Source organism: Otolemur garnettii, unplaced genomic scaffold (genome assembly GCF_000181295.1).
Source record: "Otolemur garnettii isolate 467f Iridium unplaced genomic scaffold, OtoGar3 scaffold00034, whole genome shotgun sequence".
NCBI classification, from domain to species: domain Eukaryota; kingdom Metazoa; phylum Chordata; class Mammalia; order Primates; family Galagidae; genus Otolemur; species Otolemur garnettii.
Genome location: NW_003852429.1, coordinates 4931729 through 4958476, shown reverse-complemented (window position 1 = coordinate 4958476; position 26748 = coordinate 4931729). Strand labels below are relative to the sequence as shown.

Here is a 26748-nt window from a genome sequence, read left to right as displayed (position 1 = left end):
ACTTTTTCCTCCATTCTTGTGATACTTAACTCAGAAGAACATTCTCCAGCTCCATCCATGTGAACATGAAGGACGTAAAGTCTCCATCTTTCTTAATGGCTGCATAGTATTCCATGGCATACATATACCACAGTTTGTTGATCCATTCGTGGATCGATGGGCACTTGGGCTTCTTAGTTTTTGGAAAATTTGAAGCTGTTATGCATTCCAATAAAAAAAGAGGACGGTAGCAGAAAAAAAATTAATTCATCTCATCTATTTAGTGTGATTCTACCTGGGGATTTAAGAGTCCTGAACATTGCTGTTGCCATTGTTCTTTGTTATTTAGAAGAAGCATCATTATTTAATGATTTAATGGCATGAAGTTTTGAGTGTGGTGCTACAAGTGTGGTTATATGTGACTGGATATTATTTATAAGTAAATAACTATAAAATGTAGTGGTAGGGTGGAGTGGAAAGCCTTGGAACTCTGCTTTTTAAGTTTAATCCTGGACCTTTCATGTACAGTCCTAAAAAAGTCAGACACTCTACATTTGTAAAAATGGAGAAAATCATACTTACCTCCTAAGGGTGCCTGGAGGATAAAATGAAGTCATTTCAACAAAATTCCAAATTATATGTAAGCATACCATAAACACTAAACAACAGGTAGGTGTTTTAAAAATATTATATTTTTAAATATCAGAAACATTCTGACAATGACATGATATTGTACTAAGGTGAGCCCATAAATGTCACCGCTTTAGTTTGTATTCCAGATTCTGGGTTTGTTGTCCTTGAAGATTTTTAATGGAGATTTTCCCATTTGGAATCACAGTATCCAAATCAATTGTTTTCACAGTATCAATGAACACTGAATATTTCATATTAGTACAACTTCCATCCTAGTTTTGAAACTTCCTTGTTCTCCGATAACATCAATCATCTAGGATTCTTGTAGTTCAAATCGTCACTTCTAAGAAATCTTTGTACTAGCAAAACAAATGAAGGTGAGATGCAGAGATTGGATTTAGACATTTTAATTATTTATTTCATTTTATTTTTAATTTGGGACTGCTCTAAGGATGCAAACTTGCACATAGCTGCTCTCAGCAAAATGCTGTGATTTATTGAGGCAAACTGAATTGCAAAACCTTTCTTCCCTACCCACCCCTTCTCCCCTCACCCCTCACCTCCCCCCAAATTCAGCAGCTTGACTGAGCTTAAATAACTGACTTTTCATATCCTTTCATGGAACACAAAGGGCTAATCCTGAGGCTACTTGAGACCACCACTGAATGTGTCAGTGCCTCCTCCCCACACACAAAACACACTGACTGCAGCTTTATGAAGTGAAATGCCCAAGAAAAGGAAAATGTGAAGGAGGTGTCTTCAGTCGCTCCTTCCAGGGCTGGGCTGGGGGACGGGCTGGGGGGAGGGAGAAGACGCTGCTGCATCTGGATGTGGAGAACAAAGCCGCCCTAAGACTCTGCAGAATAGGTTGGGTCACTCGCTTTTATAGAAGCAAAAGAGTGGAACTGCCTTGCCTTGTCTCAGTACCACTGACCCTTGCATTTCATTGTGTAGAGATGTCAGGGAAAGTGTGTAGAAAGCACACCGAACAATGACTTTGTCATTTTGAGATTTCTACGGTTTGTTCGCCCCCTTCCCCCACTCCCACCCTCCAGTCCCCACTGGACAAAAGAGGTTGTTAGTTAGGTCTCCTTGCCCTCATCTTGAAAGATCTCTGTTTCACTGACTCTTTCAAAGTAAACTCATCCATTTTAACTGAATCACAGTGTTTTCATGCTTTCAAAGTCAACAAAAGAGTTTTAGTCAGTGCATTTACAAGGATGGACTAGTCTGTGAATATGCCAGCCCCAGAGATAATGATGGATGCCAACTGCCAAGATAAAGTGGATTTCCTTGTTAATGGACAGGAGAGCTGATGATGGGAGTTACTGGGAATATTTACCAACGCTCACCCCTCAGATTTCTGAGATCAGGATGATAGGATTTACACAGGCCTACTCCTACAATTCCTAGCCTTTCTTTTTTTTAGTGCCAGATGAGATGGTTGGGATTCTTCCATTGTGAGAGTTAGCACACGTAGAAAGCAGCACCGTCACCATCAACATGGTGACAGTTAATCACCGGGGAGCCTCCCAGGCTTCCCAGGCTGGCAACCCGTGTTTCCAATTTGTCCCAGCATGTGTGCTCCAATGATAATGTTTGCCTTTTTCCAAGAAGCTAATTAAGACTGAACGAAAAAAAATGGAAGGATCTCAATTTTATCTAGCATGGCGGTATTCTGCAGAGCGTAGAACTTTACATTCTGGCATTAGTGCGTCACGTCCAGTGCAGAACAATAGTGGCTATTCACAGGGCTTTCTCTCCTTGTCATCTTGTAGCCTTAGGAATGATAAAAGGGACAGTTCTTAGGGAGAGGAAAATCCCTCCATGTTTACTTACATAAGGACCTTTGGAGAATCTTTTAGATTCTCCATGTGCTATTCTTGGTACCATTCAATTTTGTCTCCATACCTAATAAATTTTCTTGGCACAATGAACCAGAAAGTGTTACATTGGAGAACTTGCCTCAGTTTTATTAAAATCTTAGACCTGTTATTTTATATGTGGATATCTAATTCTGATGTGGAACATGGTGATCGTGAGCTATACTGTTCTGTGGTTGTCTCCAGCTTACAAGTTCACGTTTCTTGTGGCCCTTTCTTTTTGGGTTCATTTATTTAGCATTTTCTTATTGTCACTTACATCTATTAATGAAATAGATAGTACAGCATAAGCATCACGGCAAAGTGCCAGCGCCTGGTTACCATTTGCCCTCACGATTGATTCTCCCTTCCACTCCACACTCAATGTATCCAAGGAAGTAGCTTCTTGGATGGCACTCTCTCTACTCAGGGCTATAGCTTGAGACTCTGTCTCAAAAAAAAAAAAAAAAAGAAAGAAAAGAAAAGAAAAAAAGAAGTAGCCTCTTGGTACTACAGCTGTGTACAGAAACACCGCCCAGCACCTGCCGGAAAATGACCCAAGGGATAGGATCGAAGTTATAGTGTCTCAATTTTTTTTCTTATCCTGTCAATATTTTGTTGAGATTTAGGTTACCTACAAATAAAATAGACCTTTGTAATATTTGAGTTTTAGTTTTTAATTTGTACACATTCCTTTAACTTCCACCCCAGACAAGATGTAAAGCATTTTCATCACCCCTAAAAGTCTCCCCCACCCCTCTGTAGTCAGTTTCCAAACCCTGATACTGCTTTCAGATTTCTGTCAACATAGATTAGTTTTCCCATTCTTGCATTACACATAAGTGGAAGCAGTAATTTATCAGTGGCTGGATTCTTTTTGCTCAACACGATGTTTTTTTGGTTCCGCATATGTTTTAGGGGTTCTTTCTTTTTCTTTTTTCTCTCTTCTTCTGAGTGATATTCCATTGTATGAAGATGCCACCACAATTTACTGTGTATTTATCTGGTGGATAGATATTTGAGTGTTTGCCAGTTTTTAGCAATGAACTTTCTTGTACAAGTGTTTATGTGTATTCTACATATGTTTTTATTCCTCTTCAATAAAATATTTAGGAATAGAATGGATGGGTCATAAGTTGGGTGTATGTTTGTTAATGTTTTTTTTAATCCTTGCTGGAATTTTGATTAATAGATCTTTTTAGCTATAGATTGATTTGGGTGGTCTGTGAATCTTAACAGTATTGAAACTTTCAGTTGTCAACAGGGTATATGTATTTCTCTCCTTGTTTCAGAAATTTTTCATTTAGGCATCTTGCACTCCTTTGGTTAAATTTATTCCTTCATATTTCATGTTTCTGATTATTTTCATGGGATTGGTTTTGGTGTTTTCCAATTGTTTGCTGGTAGTGTGTAGAAATATAATTTAAGTATATTGACATTGTGTCTTTGCACTTGCTGAATTCACTTTACATTTTCTGGAGTTTTTTTCTTTTCTTTTTTTTTTTAACTCCATAGAATTTTTACATATACAGTCAGGTCTGCTGCAAAGAATAACAGTTTTACTTCTCTCTTTCCAAGAGATTTTTCACTTTTACTTTGTTTTCTTAACTTACTGCTGTGGCTAGCACTTCCAATATGATGTTGGATAGAAACGATGAGACCTTTCCAGGGGTCCTCAAACTTCTTCACTGTCCCTCAGACCATTGGCAGGCCGGACTATAGTTTAAAAGGACAGGCAGCAGTGGCAAAAACACCCGGCAGGCTGGATAAATGTCCTGGGCAGGCAGCATGTGGCCCATGGCCGTAGTTTGAGGACGCCTGCTTTACTCTCTATTTTCCCATTGAGAAGGATGTTAATTGTCAGTAGGTATCAGTTTTTTGATTGAAAAAGTTGACACTGGTTAATGTTTGCAGGTTCACTTAGCCTTATATTTCTGGAGTAAACTCTGCTTAGTCCGGATAGTGCACCTTTTAATTGTGTGTTATTAACTTTGACTGTTGATATTATGTCAAGTATTTTGTACCTTTTGCTCATGAAGGATATTAGTCTATAATTTGCTTTACTTGCAAGATTTCGTCGGTGTTTGATATCAGAGTTGCAAAGCATCATGGTCAATTTTATATGCCAGCTTGAGTAGGCCACAGTTCCAAGTTACTGAAACACTAATCTAGGTGTTGCTTTGAAGGGATTTTGTTCATTATCAGCTGATTTTCCGTAAAGTGAGCCTGCTTTAGTCCATCAAAATTCCTTAAGATCTTTCAGGTGGAAAAAAGAATTTTGCCTGTGGATGGATAATGGATTCAGTTTCTGCTGGAGATTTTCACCCTGCCCTTTGGGTGATGAATTGCCTCACCTGCCCCCCAAATCACATAAGCTAATTTCTTGCAATAAGTCTCTAAATATTTATCTTGTAATAGTTCTGCTTCTCTAGCACTAACCCCCTCCTCTCTTTATTATTTCCATGATTCATAGAATTGACCTATGAAACTATTTGGCCTGGAATTTCCTTAATGGGAAGACTTTCTATTATACATTTATTTTTTTTTTATACATATGGGACAATTGGATTTTCTCTTTCTGTTTTTATATATTGTGGTTTTCAGTAAATTTATTTAGTCTTTACTAAAGAGGTTTTTTGGCATAAAATTGTTCATAGGCTCATATTTATCTATTTAATATGTCTCTCTGATCTACAATAAAATTTATTCTCTTATTTCTGACACTGATAATGTAATTTATCCCCTCCCAATGAATTTAACTAGGAGTTTTTCAATTTTGATTTTTTTTCAATGAACTCACGTTTGCTTTTGTTGATTTTTCTCTGTAGGTTTTCTAAGTTTTAAACTTTAGTCTTATATTTATTGTTTTTTAAACTTGTTCTGATTTTCCCTTTTCTGACTTTTTAAGATTGAATGTTGCATTATTGGTTTTCATTTTTTTCCCTAATATAGGCACTCAAGGCTGTAAATTTTCCTTTAAATATTCTTTAGTGGCATCTATAGGTCTTTATATGTTGTTTTCATTATAGACATATTCAGTTAAGGATACTTTTTGAGTTGACTTTTTAATGTAACTTTTTTAGTAATGAGTTACTAAGGAGTATGTGTCTTCTTTCTCAAAGATTTGAGTATTTCCTTAAAAAGTTAATGTTACGATTTCTAATTAATGGGGTTGTAGTCAGAGAAAATATTCCATAAGATTTCCTCTCTCTTATGAAATTAGTAAGACTTCTTCATAGAGTCTAGCAGTCATTCTACCTGAGGAAAGGTCCCCCATGCACTGGAAAGAAAAGAATATTCATTCTGTAGATGTTGAGTATAGTGTCCTGAAAGTGTCTGGTCAAGTGGTTGAGATCTTTAGTGTTTTTACTGAATTTCTATCTACTGTTTGATAGGTTACTGACTGAGGGGTGTTAAAATCTCCACTGTGACTAGCAATTTCTCTGTTTTTCTCTTTAGATGTGCCATTATTTTCATTATCTATTTTAAAGCTCTTTTATGTTTAGCATTGCTATGTCTTCTCAATGAATTGACCTTTTATCAATATAAAATATCCCTGTATAGCAATTTGTCTTTAAGTATACTTTGGTTGACATTAATATAGCTATACTGACATCTTTATAGTGTTTTGTATGGTATATCTTTTCCCACCTTTTTACTTTCACTATATATCTAATTGGGTCTTTTTTTTTTTTTTGAGACGGAGCCTCAAGCTATCCCCCTAGGCAGAGTGCCATGGCATCACAGCTCACAGCAACCTCCAACTCCTGGGCTCAGCGACTCTCCTGCCTCAGCCTCCCAAGTAGCTGGGACCACAGGCGCCCGCCACAACGCCCGGCCATTTTTTGGTTGCAGCCATCATTGTTGTTTGGCGGGCCCGGGCTGGGGATTCGAACCCGCCACCTTAGGTGTATGTGGCTGGCACCTTAGCCGCTTGAGCCACAGGCGCCGAGCCTCTTTTTTTTTTTTTTTTTAAATCTCATCTGACAATCTCTGCCATTTGATTTGGAACATTTAATCCGTGTATATTTAATGTAATTATCTGGTTGGATTTAAGTCTCCAATTACAATACTTAAGTATGTATATTCTGCAGTTGTTGAATGAAATGATCAGTATCTATGAGGACCATTTGGTCTATGGCACAGATTAAGTACATAATGTTTCTTTATAGGTTTTCTGTGTGGATAATCTTTCCAATGCTGAAGGTAGACCATGATTATTGTATTCAGGTCAATCTCACTTTTTAGCTATCATAATATTTGCTTTTGTATATCTGGGTGTTCCACTAGTGAGGGCATATATATTTAGAATTGTTACATCTTCTTGCTTAATTGTCCCCTTTATCATTATATAGTGATCTTCTTTGTCTCTTTTTGTAGTTTTTGTCTTGAAATCTATTATTTCATCTGATGGAAATATAGCTACTCCCTTGGCTTTTGTTTGTCTGGGAAAGTCTTTGTTTTTTCTTCAGTTTGAAGGACGTTTTTGCAGGATATAGTGTTCTAGGGTTAAGGTTTTTATCCTTAGGCAGTTTTAGCATATTATGCCACTCCCTTCTGGCCAGTAACATTTCCATTAAGAAGTCTGCTGCCAGATATATAGGAGTCTTTTATATGTTATTTTAATCTTCGTTCTTTCCTTAAGACCTCTGCTTTTTCTGTGACCTTTAGGAGATTAATTATTAAATGCCTTGATGTAGTCTTGTTTGAGTTAAATCTACTTGGTGTTCTATGATCTTCTTGTACCTGAATATTGATGTCTTTCTCTAGGTTTGGAAAGTTCTCTGTTATCGCCTCAGTCTGTCTGTCTCTATATCTTCCCCCCTCAATCTAAAGCCAATATCTTTAGAATTACCCCTTTGTCGCTATTTTCCAAATCTTGTAGGTGTGTTTCATTCTTCTTTATTCTTTTTTATTTTCTGACTGTATTTTTTCAAAAAGCCTGTCTTTAAGCCCACAAAGTATTTCTTCTGCTTAGTCAATTCTGCTGTTTTGAGAGACTTGGAATTCTGAGTTTGTCAAGTGAGTTCTTAATTTGCAGAATTTCTGCCTAATTATTATTTTTCATCATTTTAATCTCTTTGTTTAATTTCTCTAGGCTGCTGGAATTGGGAGAGGAGTGACATGGGCACTTCTTCATGGCCCCAGTTCTGGGTCACACCTGAAGCTGGCCCAGTCTCAGCCAAAGCCATCATTACTGTGGCCTGGCTACCTCTGATGTTTATTCAAAACCTAATGGCTCCTTAGTGGTAACTTCTGTCAAGACTGGGTCCTTCCCTTCAGGGCACCATGATATGCTTTCTAGAATGTAAGGCCTGGACTCAGGAGGGGTGTCAGGAGTCTGCGTGGTATTTTATTTCACTGTGGCTGAGCTGGTACCCAAGTTCTAAAATGAGGTTCTCCTAACTTTTCCCTTTCCTTTCCCCAAGTGAAGGTAGACTCCCTGAACTGTACTTACTACCGAGAGTTAGAAGGGAGAGTTCACAGGCACTGGCTTGTTCACTGGGCCACTCACGCCCTCTGTCCACAGTGCTGGTTCCACTGAGCCGGCACAGCCACAGGAATTGCCCAAGGATTGCAGCCCTTATGCCTTGACTGTCTTACAAATTTAGTCCGGGCCCTGGGGTGCTTTTTATTAGCCAGTGGGGCTAGCTACACCTCAATTCCAGGGGGAGGATTCTCTCAGGGCCGGCTGGTCTGAATGCTCTCTACTTTAGCACTGGAAGAAGTCTGCCCTGTACTGTGTTCTGTGCCAGGGTGTCCCTGAGTTTCAATACAAAGTCCCACAATTACTTCACTCTCCCTACCCTGGACACACAGATTCTCTCTCCACTGGGGATGCCAGGGGATGGAGTAGGACTGGGGTAGGCAATGCAAGATTGTCTTTTCTGTCTTCTTTCCTTGATATTAAAACCAGGTAGTATGACTGCTTACTTGAATTTTGATTCTTCTGAAGGAGCTTGCTTGAATGGAAATTTGTTGAATTTGGTGTTTGTGTAGAGTTGATCGCTAGACGTTTCTCTTTAGTCATCATGCTCAGCACCCCCATCACAATATTTTGCTCTTGGTTTGCTTTAAACAATCAATACAAAACAACTTTTAAAGAAGTTGAAATACATACATATGTATACATGTGTGTGCATATATATTATAAAAAATTGTGTTTTATATTTATCCACACATTTATCCTTTCCAGTGCTTTTTGTTTCTTTTTGAAGTCTGGGCTTCCATCTGGTACCATTTTCCTTCAGCCTGGAGAACTTTTTTTCAGGCTGGTCTGCTGGAAACAAATTCCTTTAGCTTTGGTCCATCTGAGCATGTCTTTATTTTCCAACAGAAACAAGATTTCTAGGTTTTATTTTTTCTAGCACAGTAAATATATCATGTTATTGTCTTTTCCATCCATTGGTTCTGATGATTAGTCATCATTATTATTAGGTTGTTATACCAAGTAAAGCATTCATTTTTCATATGTATATTCCATTGAACCAATATTTATTATTTATTTATTAATTTACGTATGGTCCCCCCCCATGTCATAGTATCTCTGTGGTCACAGTTTAAGCAATTCTTGAAGCAGGATGTATTTGTGGACTCCTTTCTGTTCCCGGAATTAGTCTATTCTAGTGCTAATATTGTGCTGTACAGTAATTATTATAGACTTATGATATGTCTTGACTTCTAAGAGTGTAAGTCTTGGCCCTTTGTATTTTCCATGTCAATTTTTCTTGTCAGTTTCTACAGACATACTTGAGTTTGTGTTGAGATTATATTGAATCTATAGATCACTTGTCACTATTGAGTCTTCCATTATAATATGCTATTTCTTTTATTCTTATAGGTCTTTAAATCTTTTCAATAATATTTATAATTTTCTATAAGAGGGGTTGACATATTATTCATTAGGTATGTCCTAGGCATTTGGTATTTCTTGATGTTATTGTAGACAGCATGTTTTTAAAAATTTCACTTTGACGTGGTTTGTTAAGATACAAAGGCCGAGAGTGGTGGCTCATGCCTATAATCCTAGCACTCTGGGAGGTTGAGGTAGTTAGATTGCCCTGAACTCTGAGACCAGCCTGAGCCAGAGTGAGACCCTGTTTCTACAAAAAAAAGAAAAAGAGCCAGGCATTGTGGCGGGCACTTGTAGTCCCAGCTACTTGGGAGGCTGAGGCAAGAGAATCACTTAAGCCCAAGAGTTGGAGGTTGCTGTGAGCTATGATTCCACAGCACTCTTCCGAGGGCTGCAAAGTGACACTCTGTCTCAATAACAAAATAAAGAAAAGAAAAAAAAAGAAAATTAAAAATAAAACTTCAAATTAAGATGATTGAAAGCCATTTGAAAGCAAAATTAAAAATAAAAAGATATAAAAATACATTAGCATTTGGTGTGTTTACTTTGTATAGTATCCCTGTTAAAAATTTTTATTTTCTTAATGTATACATCTCTTCAGATTATTTGCATGCATGAACATCGTATCTATGAATTATAAGCTTTATGTTTTTTTCCACTCCATTCATTGTACTTTCATTTTTTTTTTATTGCTTTATTTCTCTTTCTCACCAGAGTTGCTTGTACTTTTTAAAAAATAGAGTTAGTGGTAGCAAACATTGTCATTTTTCAGCCAGACCCAGAAGGAAAATTTTCACTGTATCAGCATTAAATATAAGGTTTACAGTAGACTTTTCTTCACACATGCCCTCTGTCAGATTAAGGAAATGTCTGTATTTTCTTCTCTTCCTAAGAATAATTTTAAAAGTTATCAGTGATCATTGAATTTTATCAAATGCTTTTTCAGCAACTATTGAAATGACCATGTTATTATTTCTCCTTTATTATGTTAATGTGATCTCTAACATTGATTTATTAATTGTGAGGTTGTAAATCAGCCTTGTACTTTTGAAATACTGTTTATGAAGTATTGCCTTTTTTTATATTGTTAGGATCAGTTTACTGGTATGTTACTTAGTCTTCTTCAAATAGTTTGGTTTATGATTTAACTTTCTTTGGTTTTCAAATCAGGACATTGCTGTGTTTGCATTCTCCAGAAAAGCTTGGTAAAATGTTTTTGCAAACTCATCTTGTAAAGCCACTTAGGCCTAAAGTTTTGTTCTGTGAGAAATTTTTGATTTATGATTTCAGATTCTTAAGTGGGTGTGTAACTATTCAGATTTCTGTTTCTTCTTATGTCATTTTCCTGTGTCATTTTTCAAGAAATGTGCATGATGAAACTTAAATATATTGGCACAATGTTTATTATATCCTTTGTAAAATTTTTATACTTCTCAGATTTAATAATTTGAAATTATGACTCTTTAGAGACAGTGACTGATACTCTCCTGCAGCCTCTTGTTAATGTCTCCAGTACCCCTGTGTCATCACCTGGTAATTCGTGATAATTGTATTTTTTCCTCTCTTTTTCTCCTAAGTAGTCTTGATAGGAATTTATTAATTTCATTAACATTTTCAAAGAAGCAAACTTTGGATTCATTGATTTTTCTCCTTTAAGTTAGTTTTTTTATTTCATTATTATCTACTTTTGTCTAATATTTATTCCTGACATGATCTAGTGTATATGCACTTGAAGAGAATTTATTTTACAGTTAATCATGTATATGGTTGCAGCCACTGGGTCATACTTACTAATCTTGCTTTCTACCAGTCATTTACATAAGTGAGTTAAAATTCTCACTTTGATTTTAGATTTTTCTGTTTATTCCTAAAATCTGTCAACCTTTCCTTCATACATTTAGGACTCATGTTTTTAGTTATATCAAAATTTATTTTTTATTCATATCTTCTGGATAATGTGAACCATTATTCTGTTTTTAAACTTTATTGAAATTAATATGAGGGTACAATATTTAGGTTACATTGTTCTCACTTCTAGCATCAAGTTCCATTTGTAGACGAGCCTCTCAACCAGGGGGTGTACCTTACACCCTCACAATGTACACATTAGGTGACATCCTGCCTCATGCCCTCCCTCCTCCTGCCATACGTCCTCCCCCTTCCCCCCACTTCCCTCTACCCTAAAACTGGACTACAATAGTGTTTTATTGTTCTTAGGAACTTGTAATTGTTTCTATATTGATTTCATATTAGTATGGAGTACATTGGATATTTATATTTATATTCTTGAAATACTTTACTAAGAACAATGTATTTCAGCTCCATCCAAGTAAATGTAAAAGATGTAAAGTCTCTATCTTTTTTCATTATTCTTATAAAATGTTTCTTTTATCTCTAGGAATCCTTCCTAAGTTAGAGCTTCCATATTCATAGTAGTAGAGACAGACAGTCCACCTTTCTTTTGGTTAAGGTTTTCACAGGATGCCTTTTCGCAACCCCCATTTCCACCTTTATGTGCCTTCATTTTTAAGGCTTTTATAAGTATTATATATTATACTACTGTTTTATAACTAGTATATACATGGACTCCAGGCCTGAATTTCATGATAAGGATTAACACTTTTCACAAGCCAGTGCAGATGGGAACAAACCAGAGTGGGAATGGTGGGGAGTGTGGAAATAAAACACCCAAGAAACAATGATGGGATCAGGAGGACTGGAGCTAGCACTGAACCATGAAAACAGCTTTATTACATAGTATCTAAACAAGGTCAGTTATTTAAACAAAGTTGCTTACTAGAGGGAAATTGACGTGAATCTAGTGAGTGGAATAAAGATTAACTTTAGGGAAGAAAAGCTACTGTGCGTTCTGGCAAAAAATTGAAGGGAAAGTATGCAGGGGCTACATGACTTCTGGTAGAGGACAAAAGAATGTTTTGTTCAAGGAGGAGAAGCAGTTGGGGGTCATTCCTTGAACGTCTCCCCAGGGGGCCTTGCCACCTCAGAGCCCATACTCCACAACACTGAGAAGGGGCGGAAAGGAAGCTGTTTCTCAATGAGGTGTTCTGACTGCAGGGGAAGGAAGTGGTGTACCACTCTCCCCTGATGCTTCCTATTGTCTTCTAACCAGGTTGTAACCCACACTGTTTACTCTTCAGTGCAGTTAGCTGCCTGTGATGCAGGTTTAATTGCTAACTGAAGGATAACGTAGGTACCAGAGCTGGTGTGCACGTGAGAAGATCACATCATTCAAAAGAGGGCTCAAAGGACTAATTAGTGTACAAGGAAAGAACAAAGTTGGGAAATCTTGAACTTAGAGAACTTGGGTGTAGAAGTCCTCATACAAATAAATTAACACCAACACTATACACTTCTAATTCAACAGTTAAGTGAGTTGGGTGAGGTCAAAGGAAACAGGTGATGAAGGAGAGATCTCCTGAGGTGGGTCTTACGAAGACAATAGGCCTGGAATCCAGACTTGACCTCTGACTTCCTTGAGTCTTGCAAGGGGTCATGTTAGGGTGCAACTTGCATCTGGGAAATAAGTGCTGATGCTGTGAGTATGAAGGCTTAGGAGCTTACACAGAAGAGCCTTCCATATTTGCCATTAGCTTCAGTTAATTCCATCATATAATTAAAGGTAATGAGAAGGATTGATATATATTACTACTTTATTTCTTAATACTTTGAGAGGTTTTTATAGTCATAGTCTGTTAGGAATGTTAATGCCTCCACGAGGATCCTGTATTAACCGGCAGCACAATCTGTTATGATAGTCATTTTATTTCAAGGTAATTTTTTTTATCTCATGTGTTTCCAGAATAAATAGGTAGAGGAATCTCTTCTACACCCACATCAGTAAATAGCTTACTTATCAAAACCTAGGCATCAATTTTTGTCTTCTTTTAATCAGAAGATAATCTTGTGCTTTCTTGCCAGGACAAGAATCCTATTTTGTTTCTTGTTCTTAAGACATCTCTTTTGCAAAGTCAATAATAGTTTAAAGCAATCTGGATGATTTGTACTTATCAAAACCTGGAACATAATTCCTAAGAGTCTGACTAACATCAGAATTAAAAACTTGCCAGTTCCTCCAAGGGGTTAGCAGCAATCTTAATGATTCTGATGTTATGTTTTAATACCATAAACAAATAATAAAAGTACCATCTGAGTAAGTGGGCTCATGATTAAATACATATTTCACTTTCTGCCTAGTACAAAGATGAGGGAGAGAGAGGGTTCAAGTTAGGAATGGAGTCAGTCTAAAGTAGGGATGGCATATTAATTGCCATAAAATTAAAATACATTTTTATTGCTGTTTATAGAAAACATACTCTTTGGCAGAAAGTTCACAAAGACAAGCAGGAAGAGAATTTCACAGAATTAGGTCTAAAGAAAATTGTGAGTAGATGGCAAAAAATTTCTATAGGTCTGTACGTTTGGCCATTAAATCCAAACAGGCAAACAAGTCCTATTTAAAACTACATTTGTGAAAACAATATGTTCAAATTCATCATATTGGATTATGATATTATTAGATAATTCTAGAATAATTTTTGTTTTTACCAACATTCAAATATAGATGTTAAACATGTACAGTATTCAACCCTATTTTTTGTCCTGATGTTTTATATATTGATTAAAGTTAAATTTAGCTCCTTTTTCTAAGTTATTTTGCTTTCTAGGCTTAGACTTTTTATGAAACTTTAAAAATTCAAACACTAATTCTTTTAACATGTCAGTATGATCTATTTGCAATAATTTGAAGACCTTTTTGATAATCACCTCTCCTTTTTGACCTGAACAGGCTGTTTATTCCCTAATTTGCTAGGAATCTGGGCCTGGTCATCTCGTGGAAGAGGCCAGTGGGCAGAGCACTGGGCTGAGGGGAAGGTGTTAATGCCACAGAGAACACCGAATGGCCTGTGTCCCCCCCGGGAAGCTACCTGTCATTCCACCAGCCAGTGATTATGTATGCTGCTCTTTCTCTTAGTCTGTTTAACCAGCCCGTGAAATGATGTCATAAGTCCTTCTTAAAACCCCCTAATAATTGTTTATACGTTCCTGCCTTTTATCTTCATAGAAGTCTGTGCTTTCCACTGAAGTCATTGTAAACATGGGGTCCTTGGATCACATCGTATAAATCCAGATGGTCCTACCATTCCTTCTTTTTTCAGGAAGTGAGCACTGTGCTTTCACAGCAGGTTGACACCAACTTAAGTTGCATTCATATCACTGGAAGCCATAGATCATTTTATGGTGTTTTTCCTCATAGAGAGGGATACGTAAGTCCACTACTTATCGTAGTGTTTGTACATGGCAGACGTGTGATAAATATCTTCAGAACCACTTTGGTTCTTTCTTCAGATGGAAAAGCACTCCTTGCTATTCAATGTCTTTCAAGGAAGACAGCATAATTCTAACAAAACAACTTATTAAGGTATTTTTGGAAAGAATTCTTGATGAGGAGGTCCTGTGTCCACTTTTGCTCTTTCAGATATTTCTTCAGATGGTTGGTGTGATTGCTGTGGCTGTGGCCGTGATTCCTTGGATGGCGATACCTTTGGTTCCTCTCGGCATCGCTTTCATTTTTCTTCGGCAGTATTTCTTAGAAACATCAAGAGATGTCAAACGCCTGGAATCTGCAAGTGAGTATGGAGATTCTTGGGTTGGTAGCAATGCCAGCTTGCTTCTGTTCATGCCATCGTTAGAGAGATCCTCCTGAAATTCTGCAGACTCTATCTTCCAAAATGTCTCTGATAGTAGCTAATTGAATATTTTGGCTCCCATGAGTCAGTGTGGCCCCTAGGGCCAGGGAAGCTGGTGGCATGCCAGGTGTAACTTTGCAGTTTAGAGCTGGGGAGGAGTGAAGGGCGCGTGAAGGATAATCGTATTGCATGAGAATATGAGCACTGGGGAGATGTGGACCGTTCTGTTTTGTTCATGACTTCCTTCTTTATGCAAAGCAGTCACTTGACAGGCGTTTTTCAGAGAAATAGAATATTATATTGGAACTACAGGGAAATGATCGAGATAGTTTACTTTTCTTGAAGGCTAGAAAAGGAAAAACTGTTTACAGAAAAGAAACGAAGGGTCAGAAGTACACTTATTTCAGAATAAACGTACAAAAGAACCTCCATAGCTGACCACCTCCGTACATCAACCACCTCCTCAAGTTGACCTAATTTTCATAGACTGGACATGCACCACCTGTGCATATCAGTCCAGCAGGCCTAGCTCCTTATGTTAACCACCTCTGTATGGTGACCAGTTTGTTATGGCCTCTTGGGTAGTCAACTTAACTTATAGAGGTTCTACAGTATTTGGAAAATATATTACTTTGGCACACTCAAAAAATGGCTAATTAATTGCAGTCATTAAATGTTTTGAATAGGAAAGGTTGTTGTTATCTACTCCCCTTTATTATCTATCAGTGGTACTTGGTGGAATTTTACACTCTGAGGTCACCCTCCACCCCACAGGCGGTTCATCTTCTTCAGAGAGAGATGAGTTTGCAATGCATTTAGTCTGTTACCCTATTTGACTTCCTAGTTTCTGGATAATGGGGAAAGCATTTTATGATTAATCACTCTATTCCATCTGTAATCACAGGGGTTGAACTTATCTACAGTTCATCTCATTATGAAGCCTACATTAACATATTATTACCGAAACAAAAAAATCATAAGTAGAGTAGAATTGTTATTTAAATTAAAAAAAAAAAAACAGACGGACAAGATCCAAAAAGTAAAGAAGGAAGATATTTGTATCAGAAAACTTATTGTGGACAATTACTACAAATGAATGCCGGCCCAGGTTTGTGGAAGCCAAGCCATAAAATGAATCATATTTAGTCCCGTGGTTCTGTCAGTATCTACTGGTTTTTAGTCCTGGTTCTGTCAGTATCTACTGTGTGGGAAATAAGTTTATTGCTGTGGCATGTATTTGTTTCTTTTCCAACAATATGCTCTGAAGAGGTGTTTCGTGTAAGTGTCTACATAAAGGAGAGTGGTGGCAGTTTCAGAAACGCTATCAAAAATTTTTCCAGTCCTCATGGGAGCTAACTAAACTTCCGTTAGGCTTGGTTTGTGAGGTGTTCCAGCAGGAAGGGGAAAGAGCAAGGTCCCCTCTGCTGGCCTGACAGGTTACAGGGAAGGTGGACCATTCATGATCAGGGTTGCTGGGAAACCTTTCTTCATGTGTTGTGTTGGCCCCCGCCTGTTTCCTATGTAGACAAGTCAACAGACATTTTATCATTCAGGATTACTCATGAAATTCAGCAGTCATTTTGGAAAGGAGGGTGCTTTCAAGGAAGGGTCCAGAAGGAGTGCATTGGTGTAGATTTTTGTGTGTGAAAGGGCCACTTCCCGTGCTTTAAGGCTTTTTTCCAGAAGCGGTGTAAGAGTTCCTCTCTTGAATCCTAGCACATACCCTAAAGCTTGAGAACATTTTCTTTTTGTTTTTTGAGACAGTCTCAAGCTGTTGCCTGGGTAGAGTACTGTGGCATCATAACTCACAGCACCCTCCAACTTGTGGGCTCAAGCGATACTCTTCCCTCAGTTTTTCTGTTTTTAGTAGAGACAGGGTCTTGCTTTTGCTCAGACTGGTCTTGAACTCATGAGCTCAAGCTATCCACCTGCCTTGGCCTCCCAAAGTGCTGGGATTACAGGTGTGAGCCACCACACCCCCCGAAAACATTTTGACTTGGAAATTCTGAGAACTTTGTCGTGTTTCTGTGGAACATGTTGGTTTTCCTGCACCCTGGTTGCTATAACAACAACTTCAACATGGATATTACCCTTTCTGTGTCCCCAGGTGGCCAGTTAATTAGAACTCTGTTGTATCCTTCTGGGTGGTATGTTTATACCTTAAATCTGTGGTCCCCAACCCTGGGCTGCAGACCAGTACTAGTTCACTGCCTGTTAGGAACGGGGCCACCCAGCAGCAGGGGAGCAGCTGAGGGGCAGGCAGAGCTTTGTCTGTGTTTACAGCTGCTCCTCATCACTCACATCGCTGCCTGAGCCCCGCTTTCGTCAGATCAGCAGCAGCATTGGATTCTCACAAGAGCAGGAACCCTACTGTAAAGTGTACACATGCGGGGTGTAGGTTGTGCGTTCACTGTGAGAATCTCATGCCTGCCGATCTGAGGTGGAGCTGAGGCTAGCACTGGGCAGTGCTTGTGAATGCAGGTTATCACTAGCAGAGATGTTTGACTGCAGAGACTATAATAAACCAATTACTTGTAGACTCATATCAAAACTGTCCCCCTCTTCACCCCTCACCCTCCCCTTGTCCATGGAAAAATTGTCTTTCGGCTCGGCGCCTATAGCTCAACTGGCTAAGGCGCCAGCCACGTACACCTAAGGTGGCGGGTTCGAATCCCCAGCCCGGACCCACCAAACAACAATGACGGCTGCAACCAAAAAATAGCCGGGCGTTGTGGTGGGCGCCTGTGGTCCCAGCTACTTGGGAGGCGGAGGCAAGAGACTCGCTTGAGCCCAGGAGTTGGAGGTTGCTGTGAGCTGTAACGCCATGGCACTCTACCCAGGGGGACAGCTTGAGGCTCTGTCTCAAAAAAAAAAAAAAAAAGAAATCTTAACCAATTGGTAGTTGATGATAATTTTTAAAAAATTTTTGCAGCAGTGAACATAGCAACAATCAGACATAGAAACCTGGTCTGGTGTTTCATTCATTCATTCACATCTTCATTCATTTCACAATGCCTGAATTGTGAAGCTGTATCCAAGTTCTGTCTGTGAAGATGCTGTGAGCCACTAGCCATCACTAGCCACAGGTGTCTGGCCTAGGCAGTATGAACCCACATATCATGTGTATTCAGACTTTAGACCCTCGAGTCTGCTCATGCCAGATGCCTACAATCTCTGTTCATCTTAAGTGCTTAATAAGAGCTATAGGAATAGGGGAGGCTGTTGGATGTTAGCTATGTAAGATTTTGCAATTTTCTAAAAATGGGGTACAAAGTGTGGAGAGACTCAGTGATCCAGGAGAGTCTTTAACTTTAGTTGATCCAGGAGAGTCTTTAACTTCAGTTAGTCTCCCTCCAACATAATGCTGTTCACACTAAAATCACAGCCTTGGGAATAAGACAGACTCTGCCATTTACTCAGGTTAATCTCCTTAATCTTGGGCAGTATTCTAAATACCTCAGTACTAGGCTGGGTGTGGTGGCTCACACCTGTAATTCTAGCCCTCTGGAAGGTTTGGTGGGTGGATTGCCTGAGGTCACAACTTGGAGACCAGCCTGAGCAAGAGCGAGACCTTTGCTAGTTGTCTGGGAGGCTGAGGGAGAAGGATCTCTTGAGCCTAAGAGTTTGAGGTTGCTGTGAGCTGTGATGCCACAGCACTCTACCCAGGGCAATAGAGTAAGACTCTGTCTCCAAAAAAAAAAAAAGCTTCAATGCTGTTTTCCCCTGTCAGATATAATAGTACCTGTCATGTGGGGTTTTGTGAGGGCTGCCTGAGACAAGGGTTGGAATGGGCACTAGAACTTTGACCCAAAGAAGACTAACAAAGGCACCAGTGCCTGGAACACGGGAGAGTTAATAGCATAATAATCATCAGTGGGTTTCAGGTAGCATCAGTGATACCTAAGCTAGACTCTCAGCTCCCAGGCCACTTCACACCCTGCTTCTTCCCAGGGAAGGTGTGTACAGCGCGTCTCACAGTCCTCACCCGCACGTCAACTCAGCTGTGGGTCTTGGGAAGTGGCAGGTCATGTCCATCAGGAGTTGGCAGCTAATGATCCGTGTCATCTGGGTCTCCTTCCAGGTAGCCCGGTGAGTCTAGGGAAGAGGCCGCAGAAGCAGGAGCCTTTGTGTGTGCCCTCCTTGGGGACTCAGCAGTTGTCTTTGTGGACCCCCAGCTCACCCCACCCATATCCCATTCAGCCCTAAGTGGGATGTGAAAGAGATGGGATAATTTTTTTACAGGTACCTCTTCCTGTTGTACCTTGGTAACTCAAGTATGAGTTAAAGTAAGGGAGTTGGGCTTCAGATTCTTCCCTGGTGTTCAGGGCTGGGATGACACCTAACTTTTCAAGCTGACCCTGCCCTGAAACTTAGCCAGAGATAACAGTGGCGACTTGAGTCTCCTGATAAGGAAAACAAGTGACAATAGCCAAGCTGTAGAATTTCCTTCAAGAACTCTGCCTGGTGATCCTCACATCTCCTTTCGTAGTTGCATTGTCTGTATTGAAACTGTTTATGGCATGAAACTGCCCTGTTGGGAGTGAGAACATAGTTCTAGTAAGTTTCCAGAGCTGTTTGGAGCTGACTTTCTTGGTGCAGGTGATGGGGCCTGGAGTTTTCTGGGGTTATCCCTGGAAGCACGCTATTTCCAAGTCCAGAGCAGCGTGGAGTGTCTGATGTGGTGTGTGAATTAAAGGCCTGTGCAGAGCTCCCAGCCTTTCTTGTTTGGAGGATGAGCTCAGGCCTCTCACTGTGTTCCTGCCATCTCAGAACTGCAAAGTCAAAGCTAAAGTAACTAGTAAGAAACCATTACTGAGGCCAGGTGCGGTGGCTCACGCCTGTAATCCTAACACTCTGGGAGGCCAAGGTGGGCAGATTACCTGAGCTCAGAAGTTCAAGACCAGCCTGAGCTAGAGAAGACCCCCATCTCTTAAAATAGCCAGGTGTTGTGGTGGGCGCCTCCTTCAAGAGAATCACTTGAGCCCAAGAGTTGAGGGTTGCTGACTCTACTAGGGCAAGAAACTGAGACTCTGTCTTAAAAAAAAAAAAAAGAAACCGTTATTGAGTACACTGCAGAGAGAGGGTGGTGTGGGTGCCGCAGGAAGACCACCAGCATGCAGCCGGGCAGGCAGAGCCACCCTAGAGTGGCTGATTAGATACGAGGGAAATGTCAGGTTGTGGCTTGGTGGTGAGTTTGCGCTCAGGGAAGGTCCTATTTCTTAAAGCAGTGTCACAGGATAGAGTTAGTGTCCCAGGTCAGACATCCTACTCAGAGAAGAGCCCCCAGGAGGGGAGACGGTCAGTGGGCCGACAGCCCAGCCTTGTTCCTCACCCCAGGCTTCCCACCTTCCTGGAAGCCCAGGGTCTCATGCGTGGCTGCCGGCTTTCTCCTTGTTTGCGGTACTGGGTATGACGAGGCTGTTCCCCGGCACTCCAGTGCCCGTGAACATGTGCAGGGCCTGGGTGCACAGTGAGCACATCCGCACTGAGCCAGTGTCACTCTCAGGGGCTGGACCGAGGAGCTCACCCCAGTAATAAGTAGGAGGTTTCCCCCTGGCCTTTTCATTCCCCTCTGTTACTTTATCAAACTTAAGCAGCCTCATATAAGATAAACTTCCCTTCTCCCAAACACCCTGTGGTTTACTAATCAGTCTCCTCTGGGAGTCACACAGAGAGATCCATCAGTATTTCCTACTCACATCCCCAGTTACTCGCCTGGATCAGAATGTTAGATGATGTGCTGGGTCAATGCTCCCTCTCTGGTCCTGCCCTGGGACACCCCCTGTCATGGTGGAGACTGACACCTCAGGGGCCCGTCCCTGCCCTGGACTCCCCCCTGATCCACAAGAGGGCTATACGCCCCGGTGGTCCTAAAACAGTGTGCTCAAAACAAATGACCAAGTGTGGGACACCAGGCGTCAGCCAAAACGAAGTTACATTAAAGAGCTTTCTGAATTCTATGAAGTCATTGAAGCCACTGATGCCACAGTGATGTTCTGTAAAGGTTAATGGCATGTGCCACAGTCCCCTCCAGACGTCAGGACAAGTTTTCAGCAAGGCAGTTATAAAAATGTCTGTTGGTTTGTGGAGCTGAAGTCTGGACCATTCAAAGGTGTCTTGACTGGGCAGGTCCTGTGAGCACAAAAGCAGCACCATGGCAGGTGAAGGTGACCTTATGGGACTTCTTGCCCAATTGTGCACACAAGAGTTCCTTGGATGCAGGGGAGGTGACCACTTGTCCGTTCAGCTCGCTTACTGAGCACTGCCTGTGCCAGGTACTATTCTAGTTACTAGGCTGTAATGGCTGCATCCCAGCCCCTTAGGAATTGATCATCTAAGATGGGGACAGATACATGAATGGCTAATTATAATTCATGGTGAGTGCTCTAACAATTATTTTTTAAAATGCTACTGGCTAGAAATCATTGAGGAATTTGTGTCCTAAGATTTCAGGTAAGAATATGGAGGGGAGGACCTTGAAGGATCAGTCATCAAAAAAAGTATAGGCTCGGCGCCTGTGGCTCTAGTGGCTAAGGCATTAGCCACATACACCTAAGGTGGCAGGTTTGAATCCAGCCTGGGCCTGCCAAACAACAATGATGGCTGCAACCAAAAAAAATAGCCAGGCGTTGTACGGGTGCCTGTGGTCCCAGCTACTTGGGAGGCAGAGGCAGGAGACTCACTTGAGCCTAGGAGTTGGAGGTTGCTGTGAGCTGTGATGCCATGGCACTCTACCCAGGGGGACAGCTTGAGGCTCTGTCTCAAAAAAAAAAAAGAATGATAACTAGATCTGAATTTCGACAAAGATCAAACAGAGACTTTCATTTCTAGCTCCTAAAAGTGCAATGTGGTTTGATGAAGAGTTTGAGGTTAGACAGTCAAGGTCCCCCGCAGGCCCCTGGGAACATTTTTCTCAAAATGAAAGCCCCAGGGAGCCATGGCAGGAAGTGTGACTGCAGAGCTGGAAGGCCGGTTTCCCTGCACCCAGCCTCGCTGAGCTCGCTTTGTTTTCTCTCTTGTCTGTCTCCTTCTACAGCACGGAGTCCGGTGTTTTCCCACTTATCGTCTTCTCTCCAGGGGCTCTGGACCATTCGCGCATACAAAGCTGAAGAGCGGTTTCAGGAGCTGTTTGATGCACATCAGGATTTACACTCAGGTACCATTTCTGCACATGCTTTCATAGGCCAGGACCTGTGCTCTCCTGCCTCCTTCCTGCTGAGCGGCTCGTGTGGTCCTGCCTCCTTCCTACTGAGTAGCTTGTGTGGTCCTGCCATCCCTGCCCCCTGTGGCTTTCGGTCTCTTCCGGACAGGGAGTCAGCAAACTTTTTTTGCAGAATGTCATCTGGTACCTGTTTTAGCCTTTGTGTGCAATGTCCTCTGTGTTACAACTAGTCACCTTTGCTGTCATAGCACCAAAGGGGGCATAGATAACACACCAGCAAATGGCCAGGGTTGTGTTTTAATAAAACTTTATTTATAATAGCAGGTGACAGCCCATTGGCTATGTTTGCTGAGCCTTGCTTTAGAGCAGTGTTTTTCATTCTTTTTTATCTCATAGAACATTTGAAGCTCTTAAGTTAAACTTTTGCAGCAAACTTATGTTGATCCAAAGAGTTAAAAAAGGAATATATTTATTGTGCTTTGAACTTCTTTCAAACACAATTTAATTACTGATCTTTAAAATTTTTCACTGCACACCTGTGAGCCTCTTACAGCACACCACTGGGCTGTGGAAACACCAGTTGTTGTTTTTTTTTTATACAGTTGAAAATCATTACTTTGGAGCATACAGAGGAAATGAGCACCCCAATGATCATATCTGCCACCCACTTGACGACAATTATTCTTGGCACTAGTGTAGGTTTTTTCCCTTTTGAAACTTGGGAATTTTCTCTAAATCTAAAACTCTGGCCCATCTTTTTAATTCAGTATTTATTGTATTTTGGTGATGACATGACACTTGCAAAATCACATGCAGATCCTTTTAGTGTGGTAGTTTTTAGATATCGCCCCTAAGCAATATCTTCTGTGTGCTGGGCCCTCTAGTGTGGATGGAAGGAGCTGAAAGTAAATTGGAAGCTAAACTCTTTGCAGTTGGAGAATCGGGAACAGTCAGCTCTGTGAGTGGGTGAACTTCACATTAATGCCCAGGACCTTTAAGAGATGCGCTTATGAGAGCGTTTCTCTGTTATTTACCATGATCCTGTTTCTGTTCATAGCCTCTGTGTTGAATATTGAATGCATCTTTTCTCAGAGTACGGTACTGTCCTCTGTGTGCCATGCATCACCTTGTATCTCTCAGCTCTCTGGAATCTGCGGTGTGCTTGGGTGTGCAACTTCACTGCCCTACTCTGTATGAAAATCTTTAGGTCAACAGAGTAGAACACTCCCTTATATTCAGTGCAGTTAATGTGGTTTTTGTATTTGTTCATCTTGCTTATTATGGTTCACAAATTCAGAGGCTTGGTTCTTATTTCTGACAACGTCCCGATGGTTCGCCGTGCGTTTGGATGCCATCTGTACCATTTTTGTGATCGCTGTTGCCTTTGGGTGTCTGCTTCTGGCAAAAAGTAAGTACAGATGTGAATAACTGTGTGTGGTGTGATCACACCACACATAGACTGTAGCTATGTTCACAGTTATTAAATTCACTCACCTCTAGCTACTTTGTCTGATATTACATGAATATACTTTTTGGTTCTACTGCAGCGTATTTGAGCATTTATTGTTTTTCAGGTTGGGTGTGATTCAGCAGTGTGACGCATTTAAAGGAGTCATTTGGGTCTTGCTGAGTTTATTTCATCTTTCTCTGAGTGGATTGAACTTGCTCAAATGATATTCTGAGCATTTCTGGTAGTGGCTGGGAATTGTTTGCTATTACGTTAAGTATTTTGTCTAGCTTAGGGCTTCAAGTTTTACCTTTTGGATCACTTAGATCTGTTGGTTGTAGTTACCTTGTGCATTAGGTTCAGAAAGAGTCTTAGCAGGAAAGGGCATTACCATTACCACCACCGGGTACCAGACAAGCAGGTGCTGGTGGGCGGGGCATGAATTCCCCATCCCTGACTCTTCCATGGTAATAACACGGACTTACCATATTTAATGATGGAACAATGAGAGGGGCATTTTAATCTTAAAAATAATTGGCCCTTAGGACCTAGTGCCTTGTTTTTAGTGGTTTCCAACTGTGGTTGCGTTGGATATAGAGTGTGGAATTACATCACGGTCTTTGAAACCATAATGACGATTGTCTTGAATAATGACATTAGTCTTCATGTATGTTATACTCTTTTTGTAAGTGTACATTTATCTTGTTGGCATTCATAAGCTCAGTAATCTTTTTGAATTTACAATTGCTATTTTTTCATTGCATCACGATTTAAACCAACAGAAAGTAAAAGTATAACTGTTACTCTCGTTCTATGCAAAGTGTTTAATCGTTACGGTGGGACCCTCTGGGTCGTGTGTCAGAGGGAGCAGGCTCAGGCTCAGGATGAGGCTGACATTTTTTCTTTCTTCCACCTCCTTTAGCTTTGGATGCTGGGCAGGTCGGCTTGGTGTTGTCCTATGCCCTCACCCTCATGGGGATGTTCCAGTGGGGCGTTAGACAAAGCGCTGAACTTGAGAATATGGTAACGTTTATCTTAAGGTTCTCAACCCTTTCAAGTCTCTCTGCTACTAAATGGCATAAAAGCAGTTCTTATGTAAAATATTAAACTGTTATTTTTACATCGTAGCTAACGTTTTTTCCAGATCCTTCCTCCATCTGTTTAAAGTTAACGTAACATAAAATGTATACATCTTCTCAGCCTTATGTGTGCTATGTCAGCAGGTTTCATATTCCTCACAAGCTGTCCTCAAATGTAATAAATGTCTCTGTAGGAGGGAGGTTCGGAAATTCTAGAGAGGACATAAGCTAATTTCTTAGAGGCTTTTTATTTTTGTTTCTTAATGGGTATTTCCTCATTCCTGATAAAAGTGGAATTCCGTATTTCGAGGTTGTTTGTTTAATTAGTAAACAAGCTCTCTACCAGTGAACGGAAGGTGGGAGGCTGACCTGATAGGACAAGCCCCATTTTGGAGTGTTCCAGTCATGGGCATCAGGGTATGGCTGTGGAGGGGGCGTCATCAGCATTTTAAATATTTGTAAAGGGAGAACAACGTGAAACTGAAATCTTTGTATTTTTCTCTTCTCATGGAGCAGAAGGTTATAGTAAGGTTTGCTGACCCTCCGGTTAATATATTTGTTTATTTGAGACAGAGTCTCATTCTATCACCCCAAGTACAGTGTGATCATCACAGCTCACAGCAACCTCAGACTCCTGAGCTCAAGTGATCCTCTTGACTCAGCCTCTCAAGGAGCTGGGACTACAGACACTGGCCACCACACTAGGCTTATTTTTCTGTTTTTAGTGGAGATGGAATCTCTATGCTGAGGCTGTTCTCAAAGTCCTGAGCTTAAGAGATCCTCTTGCCTCAGCCTCCCAGCGGGCTGGGATTATAGTGTGAGCTACCGCACCCAGCCCCAAATTAACTGGTGTATATAGCAGGTGGCTTTCTATAGCAAAAGTATGTCTTTCTTTTACAAAGTCATTGCCTTTTATTCAGATATGAAAAGTGGATAAATAAAATCTAAGCATTCATTTCTGTAATGCTTTTCGTTTTAATGTAATGTTGAGAGAAGTAGCCGTATGTGAGATGTGAGGGTGTAATACAGTGACAAATAAGTTAAAGTCTTCAGCAGTCTTCTCCTCCTGTCCTTCGGGGTCTAAAGACCTGAGTTTTTCTTAACCAGCTGGGCATAAAAGGGGACCATTTCATTGGCAGTCTCTTAACATTCGTAAACGAGACCTTCCATTCCTAACCTGTGTGGGCGCCTTATCTCTTTTAGATGATTTCTGTGGAAAGGGTGATTGAATATACAAATCTTGAAAAAGAAGCCCCTTGGGAAACCCAGAAACGCCCGCCTGCGTCCTGGCCCCATGAAGGAATGATCATCTTTGACAATGTCAACTTCATGTACAGTTTAGATGGGCCTGTGGTACTCAAGCACCTGACAGCACTCATCAAATCACGGGAAAAGGTTCGTTTCAACCATCTTGCCTCTTTAAAATTTCAGCTACAATTCAGGACCATATCTGCTTGTCTGCTTCCTTGTAAGCACATCAAGGGGATTTTCTGTTCTTCTGTGGATGCAAATTAGATTAGTGACAATGTAAGTAAATCTGTCTTGGCTAATGATCGTGAAATGTGGGTGCCATAATTTCTTTTTTCGTTTTGTGGTTTTTGGCCAGGGCTGGGTTTGAACCCGCCACCTCTGGCATATAAGGCTGGCATCTTACTCCTTTGAACCACAAGCACCGCCCTGAAGGTGCCATAATTTCTTTATTCATGCTGTGAGCTGGTGGTTAGTGTCCCCTGGAGTCCAGGGGTAGAATTTGTCCTGACCCCCAATACTGCCTCTGACAGCTATTCATGGCATGCTCTAGAGGTCCGTCCTGGCTCCTTGTCCCTAACCCTGCCATGTCTAGTTAGATCAGCCCTTTCTTCATTGTATTTCCCAAGTCTTTCTCTTCTGCACTGCAGCAGCTCCCATTCTAGCCCTTCTCCTCCTCCACCCCTTGGCCAGTTACTTAGTCACTTAGTCTTTCTTGTCTGACTTTAACCTACACTTCCCTTTTGTTCACCTACCCTTCCACTGCAGACCATTTAT

The 26748-nt window shown here is 40.7% G+C and overlaps 1 protein-coding gene across 1 annotated transcript in view; it reads left to right on the top strand.

Moving 5' to 3' along the window:
• ABCC4 (ATP binding cassette subfamily C member 4) overlaps positions 1-26748 on the top strand; it is a 252668-nt gene that overhangs the window by 181601 nt on the left and 44319 nt on the right. The window contains exons 21-25 of the mRNA XM_012805020.1: positions 14825-14975; positions 22072-22191; positions 23495-23605; positions 24567-24667; positions 25927-26118. Coding sequence (XP_012660474.1) covers positions 14825-14975; positions 22072-22191; positions 23495-23605; positions 24567-24667; positions 25927-26118 — 675 coding nt within the window. The remainder of the gene's footprint in view (positions 1-14824; positions 14976-22071; positions 22192-23494; positions 23606-24566; positions 24668-25926; positions 26119-26748) is intronic.